The sequence below is a fragment of the Solanum dulcamara genome, chromosome 3, assembly GCF_947179165.1.
Source record: "Solanum dulcamara chromosome 3, daSolDulc1.2, whole genome shotgun sequence".
NCBI lineage: Eukaryota > Viridiplantae > Streptophyta > Magnoliopsida > Solanales > Solanaceae > Solanum > Solanum dulcamara.
This window is the reverse complement of record NC_077239.1, coordinates 79,677,761-79,702,979: the sequence shown is the minus strand read 5'-3', so window position 1 is coordinate 79,702,979 and position 25,219 is coordinate 79,677,761. Positions and strand designations below refer to the sequence as shown.

The 25,219-nt window shown below is 32.8% G+C and overlaps 4 protein-coding genes across 4 annotated transcripts; 2 read left to right on the top strand and 2 right to left on the bottom strand.

Annotated features, from left to right (window-relative positions):
* The first annotated feature begins 6,661 nt into the window (after positions 1–6,661).
* LOC129883221 (protein PAM71-homolog, chloroplastic) lies at positions 6,662–13,260 on the top strand. Its single transcript, XM_055957833.1, has 10 exons — positions 6,662–6,994; positions 8,296–8,455; positions 9,199–9,382; positions 9,814–9,861; positions 10,425–10,521; positions 11,612–11,775; positions 11,947–12,012; positions 12,377–12,427; positions 12,547–12,651; positions 12,736–13,260. The coding sequence occupies exons 1-10, from the start codon at positions 6,841–6,843 to the stop codon at positions 12,799–12,801; spliced, it is 1,095 nt and encodes a 364-aa protein (XP_055813808.1). The 5' UTR covers positions 6,662–6,840; the 3' UTR covers positions 12,802–13,260.
* Positions 13,261–13,996: 736 nt separating this feature from the next.
* Positions 13,997–20,051, bottom strand: LOC129883220 (beta-glucuronosyltransferase GlcAT14A). Its single transcript, XM_055957832.1, has 4 exons — positions 19,241–20,051; positions 17,613–17,688; positions 17,372–17,487; positions 13,997–14,875 (listed from the first exon to the last, which is right to left on the bottom strand). Exons 1-4 carry the CDS (start codon positions 19,830–19,832, stop codon positions 14,349–14,351), a joined length of 1,311 nt encoding a protein of 436 aa, XP_055813807.1. The 5' UTR covers positions 19,833–20,051; the 3' UTR covers positions 13,997–14,348.
* Positions 20,052–20,716: 665 nt separating this feature from the next.
* On the top strand, positions 20,717–22,081 carry LOC129881889 (F-box/kelch-repeat protein At3g23880-like). The gene has a single exon (XM_055956003.1). It carries the CDS (start codon positions 20,717–20,719, stop codon positions 21,929–21,931), a length of 1,215 nt encoding a protein of 404 aa, XP_055811978.1. The 3' UTR covers positions 21,932–22,081.
* Positions 22,082–22,372: 291 nt separating this feature from the next.
* LOC129881888 (dirigent protein 16-like) lies at positions 22,373–23,640 on the bottom strand. The gene is made up of 2 exons (XM_055956002.1): positions 23,113–23,640; positions 22,373–22,838 (listed from the first exon to the last, which is right to left on the bottom strand). Exons 1-2 carry the CDS (start codon positions 23,576–23,578, stop codon positions 22,543–22,545), a joined length of 762 nt encoding a protein of 253 aa, XP_055811977.1. The 5' UTR covers positions 23,579–23,640; the 3' UTR covers positions 22,373–22,542.
* Between the last annotated feature and the right edge of the window lie 1,579 nt (positions 23,641–25,219).

Genomic DNA, 25,219 nt, shown 5'->3' with positions numbered 1-25,219 from the left:
AAAGGAAAGGGAAAAGGAAAATAAATTAATAAATAAATAAATAGTTTGGTAGGTGGGTGGTTCCCTTTTTAAGGAGTATTATTATTATTATTATCAATAATGAAGTTACGATTTTTCTCATCTCAATATATTGTAAAATTATATTTCAAAATTTTAATTAAAATTTATATTGTTTGACTGTTAAAAAAAAATGTGATAAAGTAAAAAGGAAAGATTAATTGTCTTTCTTAAAATGCACATGAAAGATATTACATTTTACATATAGTCCTTTTTAGTTTTTATTTCCCTACTCCACATTTCCAATGGCAAATTATTATTTTTACATGATATTTACATCAAATTAAGCATTTAATTAAAAATTATAATAATAGCATGTGATATTTAATAATAATTGATAATGATAATATATGTGTGTAAAAAATATGTATTTTGCATTAATTACCATTTACCAGTTTCAAGCATTGCATTTAGTAAAGAAAGTTGAAACTGTTTTCCTTTTATTCTTTTGTAATTAGGATTAGACAAATTGGATTGCCATTTTAAAAAAATTAACATGGATAAAATAAAGTTGGAAAAAAATATTTACGAGATCTTTGAGTTGTTTGATTACTGAAAATCTAAAATTTTGCAATTACTCTTATTGTTTTGACTTTTGAATATTGAAGTAAATCTAATATTGTTTCAAATTTGAAATCATTTTTATTTGTCTCGATATGCACATTTATTATATACGATAAAATATTAATTTTGCGTTATTTTTACTCAAAAAAAATCTTTGATCTAAATAAGTTTGAATTATTTTGATTTATCGCGATATGCATATTTATTACGACGGATATACGTCAAAATATTAATTTTATTTCTAATAGACATTCGACTAAAGAATGAAGGAAAATTGCATATTGGATACAATATACTGCTATTGGAAAATTTATGTTCGTTATGATCCTTTGAAATTCAAAACTTGATATTACGTTAAAGGAATGCAATCTTCTTAGCAAATTTTAACGGTGCTCATATATTTATTATTCATACATAAATGTTGATAATAATATAAAAATAAATAAATTTGAGAAGGTGTTTAGAATGCGGAAAAGAGATCAATTAATTTCATATTAAGGAAAATTAAATTGCATCCTTTCGAATTACTATCACCAAGAAAGAAATGTTTTATTTAGTTAATCAATTAAGTTATTCTATTTTATACGATTAATTTACTAATTTAACACTCATTTTAGTAAAATACTCCCTATATTTTATTTTAATTGAATTTGTGAGGCAATGCACATTTATTAAGAAAAATATCAAAGATATAATTTAAATCACACTTTCCACTATTCTTCTTTGTGAAATCATAAATATAACTTTGTAAGTAGTGTAATTCATCTCCTAAAAAATATCAAACTTCATTAAAGAAAAAGACAAATATGAAGAAAAAAAATTCAAATATCTAATTTTGAACTTTGAAAAATTCAATTATTTTAGATGAGAAAAAAAACTCAAAAATTCAGTTCATATGATTCATTTTATGTGACACAGTCATCATTTAAAGAGAAATAAGTTTTTATTGTAATTTTCCATATATTTTTTAATTTATTTGAATTGTTAATAGTTACGACTTATTATACTTTATTTTTATTATTTTTAAATATATAAATTTTATTATAAAAAAAATGAAGTATTCAACCCAAATATTAGATAATTTGACACTTGTACACAAAATTGCAACATATAAAGTAGGATCAAGAGTGCAGTTAATCAGGCAAAATATGTCCAATCTCATTTAGTTATACACACCAACTTTAATTAGAACGAATTCGAGATTTTATAATTTATTAAAGTTAATTTAACTAGTTATATTTTAAGTGATAAATTTATTTACGTGATGAACACTTTATTTTAAATAAAATGTGTCTAATTTTAGCGTTTTATTATGTATTCAGATATTCGATTATAATAATGGAAAGCAATATTGAATACTCCAAATGATTGCTACATGACAAGTGAAAGTACACTGAACGTTTGCATGAACATGAAAAACAATACCTGTCTTGTTACTTGTTGGGATATGATTGCTAATAAATCTAATTACGAGGGTATTTTTGTCTTTTAATTGAATGCGGGCCGCTTACGCAACGGGCCGGGGCGATTGCACCGATGTGTCCTTGTTCCCATAGGCTCCAAATCACACGTCAGATACCCAATAATAAACTGACACGCATTTTTTGTTTTTTTGGTTTAATTTTTTGAAAAAGAAAGTAATAATTTTGACTCTCCGACACCGCACGTGACGGCGATAATTTTGTGAGTTTTTGTGATTTCACTCAAATTGTCATGATTTGGGATTTTTTTTTCTTTTGGGGAAAATATTTTTAAATTCGTGAGTCAAAGGTTTGAAATTTGAATTATAACAAATTGAAATTGAAGACAGAGATTTTAATTGGAGAAGGAATTGAAGAAAATTTAGTGAAAGTTTGGATAAAAGAATTGTGATTTTTTTTTAAAAAAAATATTTATTTTTATGAATTGAAGTCAATTTTTGGATATTTTAAAGTGATTTTGAATTCTGAAAAGTTATAACAATTTTATGTACAAACAATTTTTTAGAATTATATTTCGAAAAAAGTGAAAATTATCCAAGGTCAAAAGAATATTTATAAAAAAAACTATAATGCATAATATAACAACTTATATGATTAACAGTAATATCTAAAACAATTACCTATTTTAAAAGATGTTTGTTATTTTTGACTAGAGTGAGTTCATAAAAATAACCTTTCTACTTCATAAAAAAAAAAAATTGCACATAAGCTTTGTGAGATTTCACTTGTAGAAGTATACCGATATATTGTTATTGTTCTTTAGAAGCTTTGAATATTTTCATTCTGTCTATTAATAATTAATTTTCAAAAACTATGCTACGTAGGGTCCACATGCATGTTCAAGAGGGACCCACCACGTTTTTGAACCTCCGTGAGTGATGCGTCCAACTACTCTCCCATTTTGCATGTGACACTCACGTGTATATCCTTAGAAAAAGAGTCAATCTTATGTGCCTTGCATAACTTTATTCTTTAATCTAAATAGCGAATATCAGATATTGGGTGAGAAATTAAAAAAAATAACTTTGTTTATTGTTCGACAATCGAGTTAAGGGTACAAAACTATTTTTTTTATGAAATAATATTTTTATATGAATTTAAATTTAATTAAATTTTAACGCAAATTCTAAATATCAGATAAGAAATTAAAAAAAATTATTGTATGCATTATTCAATATTTATATAAATTTAAGTACTTGAAGAAAATCACTAATACTTAGTGACTCTCAACTCAATTGTTTGATTAGTCAAGAGTTAGTATCTTAATTTTTTCATTTTTATTTTTTCTTGTCTAGAAAAGTCAATCCAATTTATGTATTAATAATTAGACATTTAGCTTTTAGTTTTCTCTATTTAAAATATATATATAGTTATAATATGTGACGCTAGCGGACGGGTAGGGCATTGTTTATTGGGTGGTTCGATTTGATTTGGACTGTTATACGATTTAATTTATCTATTATCGCGATCAGCTAATATGCTAAATTTATAATTGAATCAATAAGAAATTAAAGACGGATTAACATGCTTCGAGGTTGGCATGTATTTGATGTATGGTCACACACAATACTTTAGATGATTTTTTTTATCGAACTAAAAGAGGAAAATGAAGAATTTTGTACTGACATACAAAAATGCACATCGTACATTTGCTTTTGTGTTAGGTAATGGTGTAGCTCAAGGAACAAACTCAATATTTGTTGAGTTAAAATGAACAATACATGTCACGAGCTTGATTCATTGTAAGAATTTAACAAATTGTGTACATAAACAAACTGATATAAAATTCTGTCATTATTTAGGATTGTGGAAGTGCATGATTTTCACATTTAACCGACAACTATAGTAATTCAATTAGTCATAACTTTCTTTTCTTTAACGAAATTAAGCGGAAACACTTTTCTTTCTAAATAAAATCAATTTTGTTTTTTTTCTTTCTTTATCTTTGCGTATTCAAAATCCCAAGAGTAAAAGACTCCATCAAGTAGATAGTGGGGAGTTAATGAGTTATAATCAAAATAAACTTCCCTTATTTATCCAATTAGAATTTAATGATGTAAGGCTTAAAACTAACACGTGAACCACCGTAAAACTAACATTCATCACATATGCAAATTAATTAATATATAAATTTTGGAAGTACATTATTGTCCCTTCGAAGTTGATAAGCAATCATATAAGCCTCAACAATTATTTGATTGTAAACAAATTTTTCTGCCCTAGTAAAGTGAAGCTACAAGAACAAATTAAAAAAGTCTAGATTCCTCTTTTGCTTTGTTGACAACGAGTATAAGTGCTACTAATGTTATATTCCTTTATCTTCATCACTCATAAAACAAATAATAATATTCATTGTCAATTTATATGATAGTACTTTTTTTATTTGGAACATCTGAAAAAATATTTAACTTTTTTTATTTGATACATGTGAACTTTTACTATACGATCCTTCATCTTTGCTTCATACCAACTTCTTCACAACAGATTACAACACAAATCGATGTTCGGAATGTCAAAAAATGAAGAAGTTATCGCCTAAAGTACACAATATACATTTGAGCATGCAGTAATCGTGATCAGTAATGGAGTCAGAATTTTCATCAAGTAATTCAAACATATGAACTAGTTGTAGGGGGTTCGACATCTACTATACATACATAAAAATAATAATTTCAATCATACATAAATAGTATAATTTTCCGTCGAAGAAAATTCGAATGAACCCTTTGACTCCGCCCTGATTGTACATACTCATAAGAGTCGTACGTGTTTCATACTTGGACAAGGACATTGGTAACATAACACAAATCTATGTTTACCTAATTCAATGCAAGGTAACCAAGTTAGTATCCTAGTGGAGCTCACAGATATATTCTGGCCATTTCTTTCTTTCTTTCTTGATCAAACTAAATATACATGATCAACTAATTTCGTCAGCTTTTTTCAAGAGGTGATTTCGATAATCAACCAATGAAAAAAGATGACTCATCTATTGTTTGTCTATCGTATCAAAGGCACTGCTAGTGAACCTAACAAAAATGTCCTGGCTATTCACACGCGACCCTTTTTTGGTAATCGAATTAATTAATCAACACATTTTAAAAAAAAAGGCTGCACCCATTAGTAATGTTGTGAAGGGAATATATGTCTTCTTAGAATATGATTCTGCATATGCAAATTGTCAATGAAATTCTTGATTTGATGGAAGGTATAGACATATACATATATATTCAACATATTTATCTACATGGAATTAAATAATTTAGGAATTTTAATCCTCATGAATCACGACTTCTTAATATTGATAAGCTTTTCATTCCTATTTTTTTATTCCATTGAAGTAAGCTTTCAATATAAGCTGAGATTTATCTTACCCTATGACATTTGGGCTTATCTAGTTCCTAAGTGTCCATGAAATTTCCATGGTTCTTACTATCGAGGCTTATTTTCTAGTGATATCAATGGTGTCCTTTACATAGTGAATGTACCTTGATGAGCTCGATTTTCGTCATATTTTTTCTCATACCGTTTTCGATTCCCTAGTTAATAGTAATGTGCATATAATTCTTTGTATGAATAAATAAGTAATTCATTATCATTAGCAATGGTGAGGAGTTTTCAAATGTGGAATTCAAAACTTCATAACAATTGCGGTACTCGAAACTTCATAACATATGTGAAGATACTCCTTGAAGAGGTATTCTTGAAAAATAATAATTTAAGTCATTGTGCATGATACTTGTTCTTCTCATCATGACTTATTCAATCTTGATATGTATATCAAACGTATATATAGCATGTAACATGCTTTTGGAAATTGTTAAATTGGTATTGTGGATTTAATATTATCTTTACTTGGTCAAATTCATTGATTAACAACATGAAACATTCTTGATCAAATGACCATTCAGTATCAACATACTCTTTATAATCACACAAAAGTGAGATCTGAAGTAATCAAATGACCATTCGAGCTTCAAAAAGTTAAAATAATCCCAAAAACTCAATGTACATAAGGTTCTATTTTTTTTTGTTTCTAAGGTTATTTTAACAAAGTTATACTCCGCATATTTCTTTATCAGTGACCGACATATTACGATATTTTATTTATAATTAGTGGTATGCTTTTGTAACTAAAAAGATCTCATCCAGATTTATGATCTAAGTTTTAAAAGTATTTTTTTTTCTTAAACTCCACGATCAATCAAACACCAATAAAATTCACAAATAGTCACTTTTTAGCTCCTGTAATTAAAAAATAGTCATTGTACATGCATTTTCAAATTGTACAGGTGAAACTCCATGACATACAAATTTTGAAATTCCTTTGTTTAATGACTATTTTACAAATACATGACTGAAAAAATTATCCTATTTCTATGTCACACCTCCACATAAATTGAAACGCGATTCCCCAAATTCCAAGGAACAACTCTTCTTGGGCTTAGTCTAACAATCCAACCCAAGATGAAAAAGAGCCCAAATCCACATCTTCAAAGCGACGTCGTTTTGTAACTTCAATCAGTTTATCTGAAAAGATCCATGATGGTACGTGGCATCAGTAAAATCCCAAGAACTCCACACTGCCAATCAGTTCTTCAATTTCTGGGTTACAACTACTTTTCTGAAAAAGTGTAGAAGAATCCAATATTTTTTAATTTTTTTATTTATATAAATGATTATATAGTTAAGGAAAAAAACAATCTTTTTTAGTTATTAGTTCATAGAATTAAGAAAAATGCAGGGGTTGGCTCTTGAAACATCTAATTCTATAGCATCAAGTTATGGGAAGAAAAAGTTTTCATTTTTGAATGTATTGGATTCATTCCCTAGCAAACCATCAATACCCACAAGGATAATTTTGCCTTTTTCATCTGTACATTCATCTTTATGTAAGTTTTTCTGAATACCCTTTTCGATTTTGAGTTCAAGAATTAAATTTGATTGATTTGTGTGTATGCTAGTAGTAAAGTGAATTTAGAGATGCCCCATTTAAAGTTATGAGCAATTGGGCATAGTATGCTATTTTTGACATTGATTTGTTATGAGGTCAATAGGAGTAGGGTGTGCATATACTGTGCCAATCCTAGACCCCACTTAGTGGGATTACACTGTTGTTGTTGTTGTTGTTGTTGCTGTTGTTAGTATATTGTTTGAGGAGTTGGATGGTAGCTTATTGCTCCAGTTGGGTGTTTGCTAATTTGGATTTTTATTGAGATAATATGATACTTCTTATGAGGAAGTTTATTTGGGCTTCAGTGTTTTAGCTTATGTCATAGTGTTTTAGCTTCAGTGCATGTGGCACAAAGGTGAACTCAACAACCATCATTCGTGTAAAACTATTTAATGAGCACCCACGAGTGTAGCCTAGTGGTAATGCTGTGTGTCAAAACCATGGGAGACCAGGGTACAAATCGAGACAAAAAACGTTTGGTGATTTCTTTCATTTCTTTCTAAATCTTAGTGGATAGGGTTGCTCGGTAGTTGTGCTGGTGGGTGGTAAGGTGGAATAGTTCAAGGTGTGCGCAAGCAGGCCTGGACTTCATTGCTATCACATTTTTGTATAAAAAATACTGAATGAATCTATATTAAATAAACTAGAAGCTTTAGGCCTTTTCTGGCATTCCTCTTTTGGTGGGAAGGTAGCTAAGTTGAAGTTATTCCAATTTAATGTTTGTTGGTCAAAGACAATTTAGTCTGACTACTATTCAGTTGGATTTATTGCTTTTTCATGCATTCAGTTAGAAAAATGTTTGAACAAATCATGGTCAAAGACAATGCAGCTTGACTTATAGTCGCTAGGTGATCTAATTCAGGAAAAAATGGAGTATCAGTGTATCAGATATATTTATGGCTTAAGATAATTTTTTACATTACGATACATGCCAATTGCTACTTAATACATATATGAGGGCTTTTGAACTCTATATTACTTCAATCCTGCAAGTGATTTAGTTTATAGAGTGAAAGACGCCTTAAGATAGTAAACAAATTCCCTTAATATTAGATGCGAGATGCCACTTTTCTGTCAGATGAACTTTCTTAATCCCCACCAAGATAATTTCTGAATTTTGATTCATCACTTTATAATATTCCTAGTAGAATTTGATTCTTTTATTGTTTCCTTTCTGATTACTACATCTTGTAACATGTTGCTCTATTTCATTACTAACTCATGCCTTGTTACTTGTAGTAAGATGTACAGCACTCTCAAAGTTGCAGCGAAGGCATAGTAGAATTATACCATATGCATCTAATGTTGGTGTTGGATCTGGAAGTTTCGAAGAAAATCAAGGAAACGAAAGCCACAATGTTCCAGTCAATCAGCCATCTACCGATGGTTCATCGAAAATGTACGCTATATAACTTAGCAATTAAACAAAGAGAATTTCTATCCACAAACAAAATTGTGAAAAGTTTGGTGAATACTTTAAATTTATTTTCTGCATAAAGAGCATGTTGTTTACTAGTATATGGGGAGAAAGATAGGCTGCTAAATCTTTTGTAGGGGTGCCTAGAGTAAGAGTGTATTTGGTTTGTGGTATACATAGTATCCTACCCACTTGTGGGATTTCACTGGGTATGTTGTTGTTGTTGTATACATAGTATCCTGCCAATGGCTGGATTTACCAAGAGTGCCATGTTTAAGTATTTAATCCAGCTTGATCAAAAGGATCTGTCAACGTTCAACAGATACCTCTACTTTCGGCATGTGGCCTATGTTTCAGGAGTTTTGGTTACATAATAAAACTTCAAGTATTTCTTTTAGAAAACACACAAATAAAAAAGAGCATGTATAATGACTTCAACCGTCAGTGTAATGATAATCATAGACTGCAATTTGATCAAGTTTTCTTTCACTCTAAGAATGAAAGGAAGAGGTCCACGCTGCAATCATATTTTGTTACATCATGTATTAAGTTATAGAATCTTAGTTTTTTTAAAATTTGTCAACATAATCTCTTATGACTTTCTAGCTATCTTCATGCATTTCTTAGTATGAGGAAATAGGTTTTATTTTGATTGCAACGAACTAAATAGTCGGAACTTTCACAACATATGAAACTTATGTATGTTAAACTTTCATGAATGGCAGTGAGGCACTTCCTAGTCAAATTCCTTATCCTCTCTCTATAGCTCTTGTGCTATGTGGATGTGCTTTAGTATTTTCACTGATTGCCTTCACAAAAGGAGGACCTTCATCACTCATTGCAGCATTTGCAAAATCAGGGTTCACTGCTGCATTCTCATTGATATTTGTTTCTGAGATTGGAGACAAGGTAAAAGGAGAGATTGGCACAATATGCTATATTTATTACCTTTTCCTGAACTCGTGACTTCTTTTTGCCCTTTCATTTCTTTGGTTTTTTACCTTTTCATTCTCTTTGTACGGATAGTGCTAGTGTCTTATATCTGGCTGTGACACAAATACCTTGTAGGTGTAAAAGTGGTGTGACACATAATCATGGCTAAGCATTTATGCATCTATTAGAAAAAGTTTCTCTCTTTGGTGTTCTTTATTGAAAAACTTTGATGCTTTCAGAATGAGCCTTGTGACCCTGTACATGATTCCACTGATATGAATGTATTCCGTGCTAATTGATTTTGGGTTATTTAATCTGGGATCCGCTTTTGTCCTATGCTAGTTTTGAGATAATTTGGCTTATTCAAAAAATCTAACTAATTCATTCTTTAATATGCAATTCAACAGACATTTTTCATCGCTGCCCTCTTGGCCATGCAATATAAGAGAATCCTGGTATGAACTTTTGCGTTCCTTGTCCCTTACTTCTCCTTTTCTATCCGTTTTTCATCTAAGGATATTAAGTTTTAAGAATATAAAAGTGAATAATTGTGACTGAACTTAGGTATATCTTTAAAGCAATCCACTTGAAGGTTTCATACCTAAAACTATTTCTTTTTTGTATCTTGTAGCATTCTTTCCTTATAGGCTATCATTACTGCCAGAAATTTTGAGGATGGGGATCCTAAATTACGATCATTTGGTGGTTGCAGGATTTGTTTGTAGAATTATTGATCAAACTGAAAAGGACACAATCCATTTTCATCATCTAATTATTATTTAGGAGTTATAATCTAGCCTAATTATGTGAAAGAAAATGAATTAAAAACTTCTTGGAACTTGTTGAAATATAAAAATGTGGCTTAATATAGACGCAGGCACACAAGTTCGTAGATTGAATGTCGATATAATGCAGTTTGGTGTTAGTATTTCTTGCTACTGCGATACAGAAATGTAATATTGTAGTCACGTTTGTTGTGTACAATGCTTGATCTTACTTGAATTGCATCGATGATCAGGTCCTTTTGGGATCAATGGGTGCTCTTTCACTTATGACAGTCTTCTCTGTCATAATAGGACGGATCTTTCATTCAGTACCTGCTCAATTTCAAACAAGTAAGTTAGACCTTGGGACTGTGATTTGTTTTTATCTTTGGTTTTCAGATTGGCTCCTTGGGATCTTTATATATTGGCACATCTTACTTAGTATTTTCTTTTGTTGAAGTGAACTTATCCTAAATTGGATTCATGTTCTCAGAAAGTAAATGGTTAATATGCTCAGTAGTTGGCAGAAAGCTTAATGATAAGTTTATTTGGGTACATTATGACTGGCTGATCCAAGTATGCCGATCCATAGAATATTATAACTTAACATTCCCTCGGCAAGTTTGGTTATATAGTGCTTCTTACTCTGCATGATAATGTCTCTTCCTGCGCAATATAGACTGCAGTGGTATTTTAGTGTTTGTTTCTCCTATTGTACCTTCTCATGCACATGCCCACTAACACCACACCAGTGTTGTCAAAGGCGTGCTTAAGCCCTGAAGCAAGGCTCAGAACATGTTGAGCGCTTCGCCCTTGCTTAATGTGCGCTTTAGTGTCGCCGTTAAGGCTCTAAGACATACTTTTCCTTGTCAATGAGCATTTCCTGAAGAGGCTATAGTAAACAATTAATAATTTACTTTATTGTTTTTTCAATTTCTTTGTCCATATACATTTGTTGTTCATGCTTATAATTATTAGTCTTGGACTAAACATATATATTTGTATTTATTCTCCATTTGCGCTTTTTCCATTTTTCATTCTGCTCTTAAAGTCCCAACAGACCTTAGAGCTTTTTTGCGCTTTTCGCTTTTGATAACACTGCCCCACACCCTTTTGGCCACCACAACCACTCAAGTTACACAAAATCCAGAGCTTGCAATGACCTATATTTCATACACGATTGCATGTCCCTCAAAGAATCTAAAGTTTCCCTCCTTTCCAACCATTCAAGATGCATGCTAGAAGCCTAGAATGATAGACAAACTATCTTGAGCTCCTTTATTTTCTTCCCTTACCAGCTAGAAACAACTTCCTTCACTGTTTGGGCATAACACATTGCCCACCAACTAAATTTCCATGTACCATCTTTTGTTTGTTTGTGTTCTCCTTCTTGATTTTTGCTTGATATTCATTTGAAATTCCTAATTATTTTTCACAACAGCCTTGCCTATTGGAGAATATGCGGCTGTTGCACTCTTGTTCTTTTTTGGTCTCAAATCAATTAAAGATGCATGGGAACTTCCAAGCAACGATGTTGAGACTGGTGAAAAGAGTAGTCAAGAACTTGATGAATTTGCAGAAGCTGAGGAGCTTGTGAAGGAAAAGGTGAACAAGCTGCTGAATGCCACTCATAAATGCTGTTTTATTCTCTGAGTATTCTGCCCTTCCAAATGTCTTTAACATCAGAACATGTATTTATGGGAATGACTTCTTTCTCTTTCCTGTCTCCGTATTTGCACTACTTGCATCTAACGATTTTATAGATGGCTATTTCAGGCATCAAAACGGCTCACAAATCCGCTTGAAATTTTGTGGAAGTCTTTTAGCCTCGTATTTTTTGCTGTAAGTATCTTCTTCTGGTTGCAACACTGTTTCTTTTCTACTTTATTTTTCAAAAAAGGAGCCAATGCAAACAGGGGTGGATGTAGTGTAGACGGTAGATAGAATGCAAGCTTTCATGATCGCTAACATTTATTTAATTAAAAAATCAAGTCAAATGTATCATTATTTATCTGCTGGATATATTAGTAGTGTTCATGTAAGTTCTTTGAGTGTGACATGGAAGACTTGAACTAGTTTAAGTGGTTTTCACATTCACAACATTAAAGTCTAGAAAGTTTTATGTAACTATATCCAGTTGCTAAAGAACATCGAGGCCTGTTGTAATATTCAAGTTAGGAATCTTAATGCATCTTTTGCTTCTTAGGAATGGGGAGATCGATCAATGCTTGCTACAATAGCACTTGGTGCAGCTCAGGTACAGTTGCTATAAAACTCAATACTAACGATATGTTTTCCAAGCTTCCCACAAAATTCAGTTTCGAAATCTCCAACTTCCATTTATTTCCTCATGTCCATACTGACTCTATTTCGCAGTCTCCATGGGGCGTGGCAAGTGGTGCCATTGCCGGACACCTGGTTGCTACATCTTTTGCAATACTAGGAGGCGGGTTTCTTGCCAATTACATTTCTGAGAAACTAGTAAGCCAGCACTTTTTTTTTCCGAATCTGCTCTAAACAATTGTATTTCGAATTCTTAGCATCTTTATCTTGGTTCTACAACAGGTTGGCTACTTGGGTGGTGTCCTATTCTTAATATTTGCTGTTGCTACTTTGTTTGGAGTCTTTTAACCAAGTTTCACAGAAGAGCCAACGAAGTTGAGAAGTTCTAAGAATTCTATTAATACTGGATAGATACGCGAGAAACGCTAGTGGTAAAGGGCAGGAAACTCCTGGTATACCATAGATCAGTAACATGTTCATGTTTGGCATAAAGCAATGACATTCTTGTACTATCTGTAGGATAAGTAGAAGAAACTATATTAGTGGTTCTAAGGCAACACAAGAGAGGTGTATGTATGTCTAATCCTATGGCCCCCATCAGAAATTCTTACTGACAGTTTATGCTTTTCCATGATTGTTGTACAAGTTTTGTATGAGTATGTGAAAGAATCAAGATTTCTGTTCTTTCTGTTGTAATAAGTTCTAGCACTTGTCATTAAAGAGGACAAAAAGTTGTACTACTGTTCCCAAGTTGGCATTGTTAAAAATGTGCTAATTTGAATAGCAAAGAGCTCTTTTAACTTTGAACTTGATTGTTATACATTTACCCGCGAGGGTGATTGAGTTGGTTGAGCAAGAAATTTCCCAAATGGGGGGTTACAACTTTGAAATCTCTTGCATGTTTTCTTACTCGAGCTCGTCAAATGGGGGGTTACAACTTTGAAATCTCTTGCATGTTTTCTTACTCGAGCTCGTCGTACGTTCATCACAACAAAGCTAAATTGTAAATTCAATCAATTTCATCTTGTTTTACATAGGAAAAGGCATTAAAACCATAAACAGGGCTGAGTGTTCCATGACTTCATCCAAATCCAATTAGTCTTGTCTTGTTTGCTCGCACCTCTGCTATCCCACTGATTATCTACTACGTCTCATAACCACAAGTATCGAATAATTTTACACATCAAGACATTAGACGTGTGAAAAAGTTATATAACGTTTTTCGCATTAAAATTTGAAATTGGTCTAATAATTTTCACCCACTTCATTTACTGCTAACCCACACCCTTGGGTGCTTCAACACTCGTGAATTCTTGTGTCATGTGATTGAAAGAAGATACTCAGCAACTAATGACCCAATCCTAAGCAAGCTAGAAGTGACTATGCGAATCTTCACTGACCACATCGCTTCATTTAAGCTCTTGTGGTTGAATGAAAACACAAAGTTGAACAAGTAATAAGATGCATAAAAAAAGGGCAGCCCGGTGCACTTAAGCTCCCGCTATGCGCAGGGTCCGGGGAAGGGCCCGACCACAAGGGTCTGTTGAACAAGTAATAAGATGCATGATCTTATAAAATGATTTACATTGCCCTAGTAGTAGCTAGTCAGTCCAATAGACCAATATACAACCTTACTTTTTTTAAAAAAATAATAAAAAAAATCAATATAAAACACTCAGCTCTCTATCAAAATTGCTAACAAAAAACTACATGAGATACTTGGTCTTCTGTATATTTTTGCTCGTGTGATTTTTTCTAGTCAACAACGTACCCAGTGTAATTAATCACACAAGTGGGACTGGAGAGGGTAGTGTGTTCGCAGACCTACCCCTATTATGGGAGGTAGAGATGTTTCGGATAGAAAACATTTTCGAGTGTGTCTCTTCTGTATGTTCTCATCTTGAGGGAGTTTTATTCGTAGATATACATCGACTAGAACGAAATGTACCATTAGTGAAAATCTGGACAAATCTTTTTTCCAGCCTCTTTGCTCCTGGACCTGGTCTTAGAACTTCAGCATCTCCCCAGAGAGTACATTTCCCAGTTTCATTTTCACCTAAACACCACCCGCCAGGCACTGGTTCATCGTGCTTGTGATGGAGAAGTTCATGGTCGATCTGGTCAAGAATCGGATTGTTTGCCTCAAATGGTGTGGCAAATGCTGCTCCACTCATCACCAGGTCATTGAAGTCACTGGAATTGAGAGGACGGACCTCTTCTCTCGAGTTAAATGAAGCATACCGCATGTTGTGGTTGATTGTTGTTCTATTGAATTTCCTTGAATTGCACAGAATGGTCGGGAAGTAAACAGATGCCGAGGATGGTGAATTTGACAAGTACATTAGCAGAGTCCTGGGTAGGTTATCCGTGCCCAAGATGCAGAACTCGATAAACTTCCGACTCAAGATAGTAGATGAAGACCCTGGAGCCAGGAGGACAAGTTTGCCAGTATTAGATTTAAACAATTTAAACTCAAATCACACCAGTAACACAATAGGGTGGCATGCTTTAGTACTACTACAACAACCCAGTGTAATCAGACCTTACCCCTACCTTGGAAGGTAGAGATGTTGCTTCCACTAGACCCTCAGCTCAAGGAAAAGCATATCAAAGCAGTTCGGAGATATAGGACTGGCAGTAGCAAGAAAACATGTCTTTAAGCAATTTTCCCGCAAATGTCTAATCATGAAGGATGATACATATTAATCCCTCCGTTTCAATTTGTTTGTCTTACTTACCTAATTAGTCCATTTAAAAAAAGGATGCCTCTATCCCTTTTTGGCAACTCTTTAATTCTAACTTTCCTCATGGCATATTTAAGATCACATGATTAAAAGGGCATTTAGGTATATTTTACATATCTTTAGTTTAACACTACAAGATTCAAAAATCTTCTTTACTTCTTTAAACTCCATGCAAAGTCAAAACTAGACAAACAAATTGAGACGGAAAGAGTAATAATTAACAAAGGTGGCTTACAATGGTGTCAGATGTACTAAATCGTCTCCACAATTTTAGTTCTTTTGCCAAGTGTGCTTCTTTTTTAAATCTATCTAAGACGTATACATCCAATGTAGTAAGTTTGGTTAGATGTATCAGTATTGCTTGCTGAGCACACTAATAAAGACTTTAGGGTTTATCAAGTAGAGGGGACAGACTCCAATAAAATCTTGTTTGTCTAAGGTTCTAAGCATTCCCATTTACTTATTGTCCTTTTTAACCAACAGCAGGGGTGAAGGAAACGGAATGTATAAAGTAGGAACTTCTTAGGAAGGCATGCATGATGGACTAAGAAATCTTTCTGTAGTACCAAAACAATATCTTAAGCCATAAAGAAGAGAGTTACAAGCCTTTTATGCAAATAAAACTCGGTTCTTTTGCGATTGGTAAATGATTGTAGACACGTTCAAGGAAAACACTACCAAAATAGGCTCAACTTTTGATTGTTTTCTTTTTTTAGGAGTTAAGATGTTTTCTCTAGGAAGGAACTGATTAGTGCTCAGACATAGTTAGAACACTACAAGTGAAACTAAAGCTACTCTTATGCTGCTAGTATTTTCTACCAAAACTGAACAAAATATTTCAATAAAGATGCAAGCCTGTCCTTTCAAATCCTAGCACAGACAAAAACATTATGTGATTTCTTCACATCTGTCCTAACCTTGGTTAATAGGTATTTGTTGCTGTGGGGGGTGGGGGTGGGGGTGGGGGTGACAGGTATCCCACAAAATTTGTCGAGGTGCGCAAAGCTGGTATGGACACCAACATTATATAGAAAAATAAAAGGATGATGAATGGTTGTGATGACAAGTGATGGAGGAAAGGGTAATAGAGAAAGTATCTCGAGAAGTGTTTCCGGGAAAGAAGGGCAAGAAAAGTGAAACATGCAGTAACTTTCGCGATTAGTCTCTCTTTGCATCATTTTGTTTTTCAATTGCCCAACTAATAAATGCGGTCATAATTTGATTTGATGAAGTCAAGATTTTTTTCTTTTAAATGCAAAACTTTGATATACTTTTGATATTTTGAAGACTAAATAGTGCAAACACATTCTGCGCCTTTGTATCTTATAAGAATATTTTTTCGCTATTTCCTTGGGCTTTATATAAACCATTCAAGCGAGTTTCCATTAAATTCATTACTTCAGCAATCATTTAATTTTCACACCTCCAGCCTATTCCCTTATTTAAAATATGTTTCTTTCTTAAAGTACCCAGATACACCCTAATATTTGCAAGAACTATTTAAAGTTTAAGACACAAAGTACATTTCAAAGAGCCCCTACACACCCGTGCATAAAAAGCTTTTGGGGCCTTGTTGAAGTCGAGGCCAAAATAATAGACACTTGGAACATGGGTGATGCATTGTAGATTCATTGACTGAAAGATTTTGATTCTAAAATGAAATTGATTTTCTAGAGTCATGGTCATCTAATTTAGCATTTTCTACATAAAGCCTTGGGGAAGGAAGGACATTTAGAGGTACTCGGATACTTGTACTTTCTAACCAAACACTTGAAACAAAATTCTGCCCTCTTAACCACTTTAAAATTGTCTCTGTGTGACCTGAAGGTCACAGGTTCGAGCCGTGGAAGCAGCCACTAATGTTTGCATTAGGGTAGGTTGTCTATATCACACCCCTTAGGGTGCGGCCCCTCCCCGGAGCCTGCTAAGGTGGGATGCTTTGTGCAACGGGCTACTTCATCTCAAAGTTACTTTTGCAATCTCTATGTTCTACTTCATTTTTTACTCTTTTCTTTTTAACAGGAACAAAGATTGTGACTAGCGTTATAGTTGTCCACTTCATATCAAGACTAATATTTTTCCCCCAATCAAACCTTCAAGGGGATTAAATAAATTAAGTATATTCATCCTTCCATCATTCATAATGCAGAAAATATGACCAGCAAGCATCTGACCTGAAAATAGTTGATAAGCATCAGGCAGTTCCCTTTTCTGAGTTGCATAAAATACTTCATCTTCCTCTGCAAGATAGAGCCCAGGATCAACAACTATTGGTTTCAATTTCCGTGACCTGGAACATCCAACATACTCATGTATTAAGATCTAAAACCATACATTACTTGCCTGTATCCATGTGCATATATGCTTTAAACAGAACAGATAGAAACTTATAATACGAAAAGGATATGGCCATACTCTCTCCACCCTATGTAGCTTGAGTGGTTGACAAAATTAAGATCCTTGGGCATATATGACAGAATGTGTAGAAGATCTGAAAATCAACAGAAAATAGCATCAGATTACTCATCAGTCATTACCTAAATGAAACTGCATTGTAGTGAGAAATGAGTCCGGATCCATTGAATAGAATCTAATTTTAATGCCTCTATTGAAGTGATAAACACTAAAGGAAAAGGAAAATACATCTGTACATCCATTAATACCAAAGTCAAGAAAAAGTACCAGCTTACATCCTAGAAAAATAACAACTTAAATATCCTAATCATTTTTTTCCTTCAGCATTCTATCAATGTAGAGAGCCAAGACAAACTCAAATCACTCGGGATAAGAGATGTTTTTGTTGTTACTTCATGCAGACAAAACTTTACTACTTGTACAACAAAAGGATAACAATTTGGACTGCAAAGCTTAAGTCCAAGGTCCCACAATGGCACATTTTTGCTAAGGGCAATAAGCAGAGGCGGAACCAGTATTTCCTAGCAATATCAGGTGTTAGTAAGTGGGTTCTACATGTGAATTTCTTAATACAAATACAGGGTTTGAACTAAAACTACTGGTTCGAGCGAGCCATAAGTTGGCTTCTACGTCCGTCCCTGGCAGTAATGTTGTGTACATCTTACCCTCTCCAGACCCCATTTGTGAAACTACACTGGGTATGTTGTTGTTGTACTTACACGATGACCGGATAACTCCTTACGACAAAGTGTTGTCACTGTCAAATAAGTGATATTCTACAAATATTCCATCCTTGGCAAACATATAATTAGGATCCCAAATTCACTAAAAATCAGTTCCTACGTAAGCTAAAAATATCAGTAGAAGCATACTTCAGTTACTCAACAAACACTAAAAAGAACACATCTTTAACATTATTTAATATGCATATCTTAGTGTCTTGAGTAACAATTGGATTATCAGCACACACTAAATCCAGTAACAAACAGTTCACACAGATCAACAAATTAGTGATACCAAACACCAAAAATATTAAATCTTTACACTAAAACAAACACTAAACAGAGCATATCTTTAACATTATCCAATATTCATATAGAGTTTTGACTAACAATTTGATAATCAGCAGACACTAAATCCAGTAAAAACGCCAAAAAGATTAAATCTTTACACTAAAGAGAGCATATCTTTAACATTATCCAATATGCATATAGAGTTTTGACTAACAATTTCATAATCAGCACAAACTAAATCCAGTAAAAACCAAAATCTTTACACTAAACAGAGCACATCTTCAACATTATTCAATATGCATATAGAGTTTTAACTAACAGCTGGATAATCAGCACACACGAAATCCAGTAAAAACGCCAAAAAGATTAAATCTTTACACATACTTCTCAAAACAAGATTAAATCTTTACACTAAACAAACACTAAACAGAGCATATCTTTAAGATTATCCAATGTGCATGTAGAGTATTGACTACCAATTGGATAATCAACAGACACTAAATCCAGTAAAAACACCAACAAGATTAAATCTTTACACATACATACTCAGAAAAAGATTAAATCTTTACACATATATACTAAGAAAAAGATTAAATCTTCACACATAATTCATACCATCTTGTGTAACAAGTGGGTAATCATCAGCAGAGAGATTAATAAACCAATCCCAGTGAGCAGAAACACGTAGAAGAATGGAAGCTCCATGAAGGGTAGCAGATAAAGCAGAAGAGCCAATTGGGTAAACAAAATCAGCTTTTCCAATAAGATTCACATTCTGGGCAGCTTTAAAAAGAGGCACAGATTGAATATACAGTGCAAGATTGTCACGTTCATATTGAGAAGCTTTTCTATCAAGATGAAGAAGATACTGATTTCTTGGATGGTATACTGCAAAGAGTAAACGGATGATTCTTGAAGTGTCTTTTGTGGATCCAGAGATGAGGTAAGCTATGGAAGGGGGTGGGGGTAGGAGAGCATTTTGGTCATTTGGGTTTTGATGAAAGAGGAGACGATGGGGTTGATGATTGGGGAAAAGAGAAGGGTGGGGTTGTTGGGAGTGGGGGTGGGGTGTAGGGGAAGAAGTGAAGGAGAAGGAAAGAATAAGGAGAAGTGAGAAGATAGTGGTGGAAAAAATGATAAAGGGTGTTGAGATTTTGATGGTGGTGGTGGTTCTGGTGATGGTTGGTGGAGGAGGGTGGTGGTGCATTTTCTTGGGATTTACAGACAGGTTGTTGAAATAGGAATGTGGTTATTATATGTAAGAATGTTACTAGTATATGGTTTTGGTTTTTTTCTTTGGTTTTGTAAGTCACACTGCTCTATTGTCTATGATTTGATTATTGATTTGGCTTATTCAAATTTGGGAAGTGAATGGGCGGCACGAAGTGTTTCTAGAATATCCATATTTGCAAATATTGATAAATAAACTATCAAATGATATGATGCAATAGCGGAGTAACCAAAATCTCTATTTCAAGCCCCGACTAGTATACGCTTCCTCCTAATAAGCTCTATATTGGGTGAATGAGTATTAGTCGGGTTCATGCTGGACACTAAGCGAAAAATCAAAAGAAAAACATAAATATCTCATTTTTGTCTAATATGCTTATTAAAAACCAACTAAATTTAGATTTGTGTCAAAAAGTTTTACGTTAAATAGTAAAGTGTTCTCAAACAAAGGTGATCTCATATCAAAGCTCGAATCGGATAAGGCATCTAATTTAGAACGAAGAACTACACTTAGTGTCTTAATTAAACCTTATTATTAATTATAGTCATTTTTTAAAATATTGTGTTTATTATATACAAAGGGTGATATAATAAAATTATCATTTTATTTATTATTTTTAAGAAGTGTGTCAAGTCAATACTGGACAAGTAAAAATAGAATACTAGAGTAATTATAAAGTTCTAAACTTGTGGGATCTAGAATATGACAACAAATCACAGAATATGTTAAAGAGTGGAATTAATTAATTATATGAGTTGATCATTGGAATATTGAAAAAAGAAAACTTTGTTGTCAAGCTTGGTATATTTTCATTTATTAGTCAACTAATTGAGAGCATTCTTCAAATCCTGAAGCCAATTATGGCCACAACCAATGAGATGAAAAACTCCATTTCCAATGATCAAATACATATTCCAAATTTTCCATCAGAAATCATCATAGAAATACTTTCAAGATTACCAGTAAAATCACTCTTGAAATTCAAATGTGTTTCAAAATCATGGCTTTCCTTAATTTCATCTTCTCATTTTGCCAAATCCCATTTAAAAATATCATCATCAAGAAACAACAAATTATCACACAAAAATCTCCTTTTACTCTCCATGTATCTTCCTCATACTCTATATTCTTGCACCCTTTATTCTGCATTGCATGAAAAATCCATTCTTTGTGTCAACAAGCTCAATTTCCCTTGGAATCCATCTAATATAATAGCTGGAGTTTCTTTTTGTAATGGATTGTTCTTGATTTGTATTGGTATGTACAATAATAACTTGTATTTGTGGAATCCATCTACTAGAAAAAACAAGAATTTGCCTTTTTCTAGTGGTACTAAGTATTCAAGATGTGATGTTACTTATGGTTTTGGTTATGATGAGTCTAATGATGATTATAAAGTTGTTGAGATTTATGGGGTTTATGGTATTCACTATGTGTATGGTGCAAATATCAAAATATATAGTTTAAGGGCAAATTCTTGGAAAATGATGAATAAATATTGTGATGCACTTTTTTCCTCTGACTCTGGTGTTTTCTTGAATGGATGTCTTCATTGGGCAGTGGCACATAATGATGGATGTTGTATTTTTTGGGATATTGTTTCACTTAATTTGGAAAATGAGAAATTTGGGAATTTATCATTGCCTAATTATGATGGTTTTCCCTCAAGACCATTAGGAGATTCAAGTGATTTTGAACTAGGGACTCTGAATTCGGCATTAGAGAAATTAGGGAATTTTCTTTGTTTGTTTTGTGACTATTATAAAGTTAAGTTGGATGTATGGATAATGAAGGAGTATAACGCGAAAGGGTCTTGGATTAAATCTGTTTCTCTTCCTTATATAGCTGGAGTAGGGCCTTGTATTTCACCATTGTGTGTATCAGACATCGGTGAAGTGTTGTTACACGATGGAACACATGTTATGGTGTATGACGCGAGGAATGATGAGTACAAACGCGTGGAGATTCATGAAATGGATGGTAATGGTGTTGGAGCAGCAACTGTCTATGCTGAGAGCCTTGTTTCCCCTAATCTTGACAGTTCTGAAAATACATTCGAGATGCAAGAGTGGTAAAATACTAGCTAGTACTCGTGTATTCCTTCTTGTGTTTACATTTGATGAATCTGTTAATGTTTTAACATGTTTCATTTCTGTGCTTGTTCAATTTTTGTCTTCAAATTTGAAGTTTTACTATAGGTATTAACATTATTGTGCATTCAATCTTGTTTTGTGTCATCTGATAAGTATTTAAAACTTGGTAACTTTTGTGTTTCTGCTGTTGTTTCCATAAACTCTGCTACCTGCATTGGATTTAAGAACATAGTGATTGAAACATATTCTTTTGAGCCGAGGGTCTATCAAAAAGAACCTCTCTGTCCTACAAAGATAAGGGCAAGGTCTGCACACATCCCACTCTTTCAAAAATGTTTTCCAATTTTCCTTATTCCTCAGTACATTCAATATACTCTACAGATAGAGGAATAAATAGAGTTGACAGAAAAGAAAACTGAGTCATTAAGAACACCAAAGATATCAATTTATATTCACTTTTGCCACAATGAGACAAGACATGTAACACAAAATCAAAGCTAATATTCATAGTCATCACACAAAACACAATCTGTTACATTTTTTTTTCTTAGTGATATATAACAAACACAAAATTACATCAAATTAAAGCAAATTCAGTAAGTAAGATGAACAGTAATCCTCAACAATGTCTCTGCACCATCAGTAACATGTTGACCAGGTGGTATAAGTGAACGAATTTCTGCGAATCCACACGCGTTTTTAAATTTACCAGTTCCTCCTGTTACTGAAATTCTTGACATTGTACTTCCAATTCTATAAACTCCAAAGAAATTTAGACTATCACCATATTCACCTCCTTCAAACATAGCTGTAAATGCCATCATTTGAGTACTTCCATCAGCTGAACTTGCAACATATACTCCTTGTGCTTTTCCAAGATTTTGTGTACCTGTAAAATCAAGAATGTAAATAAAAAATCACTCAATATTACATCTCCTAAATAGTGGCGGAGGCATGGAACTAGAATTTTCACTAGCGGAGTCGAGATATAAAGAAATAAAGGCATGATGAATACTCAAAGTTAAAGTGTTTAATTGTCAAGTACTATTTTTTACAGTTTTCAATATAACTCAGATATTAAAGTGACACATAAAAAAGATAATTTAAACTCGTATCCAGTTTTAAAAAGATGGGTAAGGTCAAAAATTACGTGTCTACTGTACCTAATTCAGGAGACAATGTCAAGAAGTCATCGATAACCGTGATGGTTCCGAAACCAAGCCCTAAGCCATCAGGGCCTAATTGGGTATTCACCTTTTGTCCATTATTATTATTATTATTATTATTATTTCCTCCAGCAAATATTGTGCCTGCTAGCCCTGTCCCTAATGGAACACCATTGATATTGAATGTTGGCATTGCACCATTAGCATTTGGAATTGCAACACCATCTTCTGGTGGTTGAAAACCAAGTGGCCTAGCAAATGGTATTTGTCCACTATAAATGTTGCCTAATAAACCGGTTATTGGTCGAGCTGTTGGATTATTTCCTCCAAGAATATCGTGCATGTACAATTCAAGAATTGGTTCTTGTGGTAGTGTACTTGCATGATCAATTGCAACTACAAAGGGTGAAAATTTGATGGATACAAATAGTAATACAAATAAAATTGCAAATTTGATGAACATTTTTTGAGATTTTTTTTTTCCTTCTTTCTTTTGCTTGTGGGATTTTGGATTGAGATGTTTTTTCTTCTTCTTGGTTGAGTATGAAAATGAACACAAGATTTGTAGTTTATATAGTTTTTAAAAAGGAGGTGGATTTGTTGTGAGAATAAAAATGGTGTTGTTGGAGTTTCCTTAGTGTGGCAAGTGCAACAGAACCTTACAAGATTTTGTTTAATATTATAACTTTATAATAAGGTCTCAAAATTCTTCCATATGATAAAGATAATAATATTATTTGGGGAAAACTGTTTGCAGTAACAAATTCTTAACCGGTAAGGAATTTTAGTAGCTCAGTTGGCTGATTACCAAAACTTTCACTTTATTGATGAGGATTTGATTCTCCAGCTTGTAATCTCCTCCTCCATTCCCTCCCTCCCCCCCCCCCCCCGGTACCCCCCGGTACCCCCTATGTAATAAAAGGCACAACATTTTATCTCCTTTTTTTTCTGTCTATATTCGAGTTTAATTTTTTTTGTGCTTTACACCATCGACTTAAATAGACCTACAACAACAAGTTTAATATAGCAAGCTCGATACGGTAACTTGAAAAAAATTAGTAATAACTTGTCAATGGTTAAATTGAACAGATGGTGCATAAATTAATTGTCCTGTGAGTGAATATGATTTAAATTCAATGACGGAATCAGGAATTTATATATAAAAAATTCAAAAAATATATTTTAGAATATGTACAAATTATTTATTCTGTAATATCTCTTTTAGTCATTATGGATGCTTTAAATATGTGTATCTAAGTGGAAAGGGGAAATTATTAGTAAAAAGCTAGTATAATTAATTTTATAGACTGGTCCATTACAGAGAAGATAATGATGATATTAGTCTACTTGTAAAACCTAATCCATCTTTGTTCTCGCTTCTTTTTTTTTTTCTTTTTTTTTTTCATTTTTAGCTTCCATTTTTTCCTTTTTTTTTGCGAGTTAAGAAATAATTTATTTTATATTGTTTTTTTTTGTTATTACTAACAAGTAGCCATAGAAGTCTGCTTATGTTGTTGACAAAAGCGCTAGTGGATACAAGGAGGGAGTAGGCAAAGCATGTCCTTTGTAACTGGAAAAAAAATCACTATTCTAACTTCTTTATTAGAGCATTAGTTCAGAAAAACTCGTGAAAAATTATCGATTATGTTTGTCCAATCGAGATATAAAACTTTGGGAATTTACATTGTTATTATTTTAAGATGTCAACCATTTTCTTTGTGAATTACAAATTTCGAAATAGTTTTAACTAAATGATCTGTGATTTAGAGTATTTTTTGTAATTTTTTAAAATATAACTTTTAAATTCTAAATAATTAAAATATAGCTAGTATAGTTAAAATAAGATCGTAAGCCTCATTCTGCGTAATTAATACTATATATCTCTTATTATGAGAATGTAGTTGTCTGTAATAATTTTTTTATGTAACTTGATAGTGTAAAAATACTTTTACATTATCAGTATATAAAAATTTCGTCTCTACTTGTTAATGAAAGGTTCAATTTTGAAAATTATAAAGTTTTCATTATTAAAATTTTCAGATATTATATCACTGAGAACTTTCTAAATCAACGACTTGCATAAAGATTAAAAACAAACAAAAAG

Excerpts from the sequence above, each read along its gene's own strand:
- LOC129881889 (XM_055956003.1), top strand. The coding sequence starts at position 20,717 with ATGGCCACAACCAATGAGATGAAAAACTCCATTTCCAATGATCAAATA.
- LOC129883221 (XM_055957833.1), top strand. The coding sequence starts at position 6,841 with ATGCAGGGGTTGGCTCTTGAAACATCTAATTCTATAGCATCAAGTTAT. Across the intron at positions 12,013-12,376 it reads TTAGCCTCGTATTTTTTGCT|GAATGGGGAGATCGATCAAT; the intron begins GTAAGTATCTTC and ends TTTGCTTCTTAG. Across the intron at positions 12,652-12,735 it reads ATTACATTTCTGAGAAACTA|GTTGGCTACTTGGGTGGTGT; the intron begins GTAAGCCAGCAC and ends GTTCTACAACAG.
- LOC129881888 (XM_055956002.1), bottom strand. The coding sequence starts at position 23,578 with ATGTTCATCAAATTTGCAATTTTATTTGTATTACTATTTGTATCCATC. Across the intron at positions 22,839-23,112 it reads GACATTGTCTCCTGAATTAG|GTACACAAAATCTTGGAAAA; the intron begins GTACAGTAGACA and ends TTGATTTTACAG.
- LOC129883220 (XM_055957832.1), bottom strand. The coding sequence starts at position 19,832 with ATGCACCACCACCCTCCTCCACCAACCATCACCAGAACCACCACCACC. Across the intron at positions 17,689-19,240 it reads CCCACTTGTTACACAAGATG|ATCTTCTACACATTCTGTCA; the intron begins GTATGAATTATG and ends GTTGATTTTCAG. Across the intron at positions 17,488-17,612 it reads AGCTACATAGGGTGGAGAGA|GTCACGGAAATTGAAACCAA; the intron begins GTATGGCCATAT and ends TGGATGTTCCAG.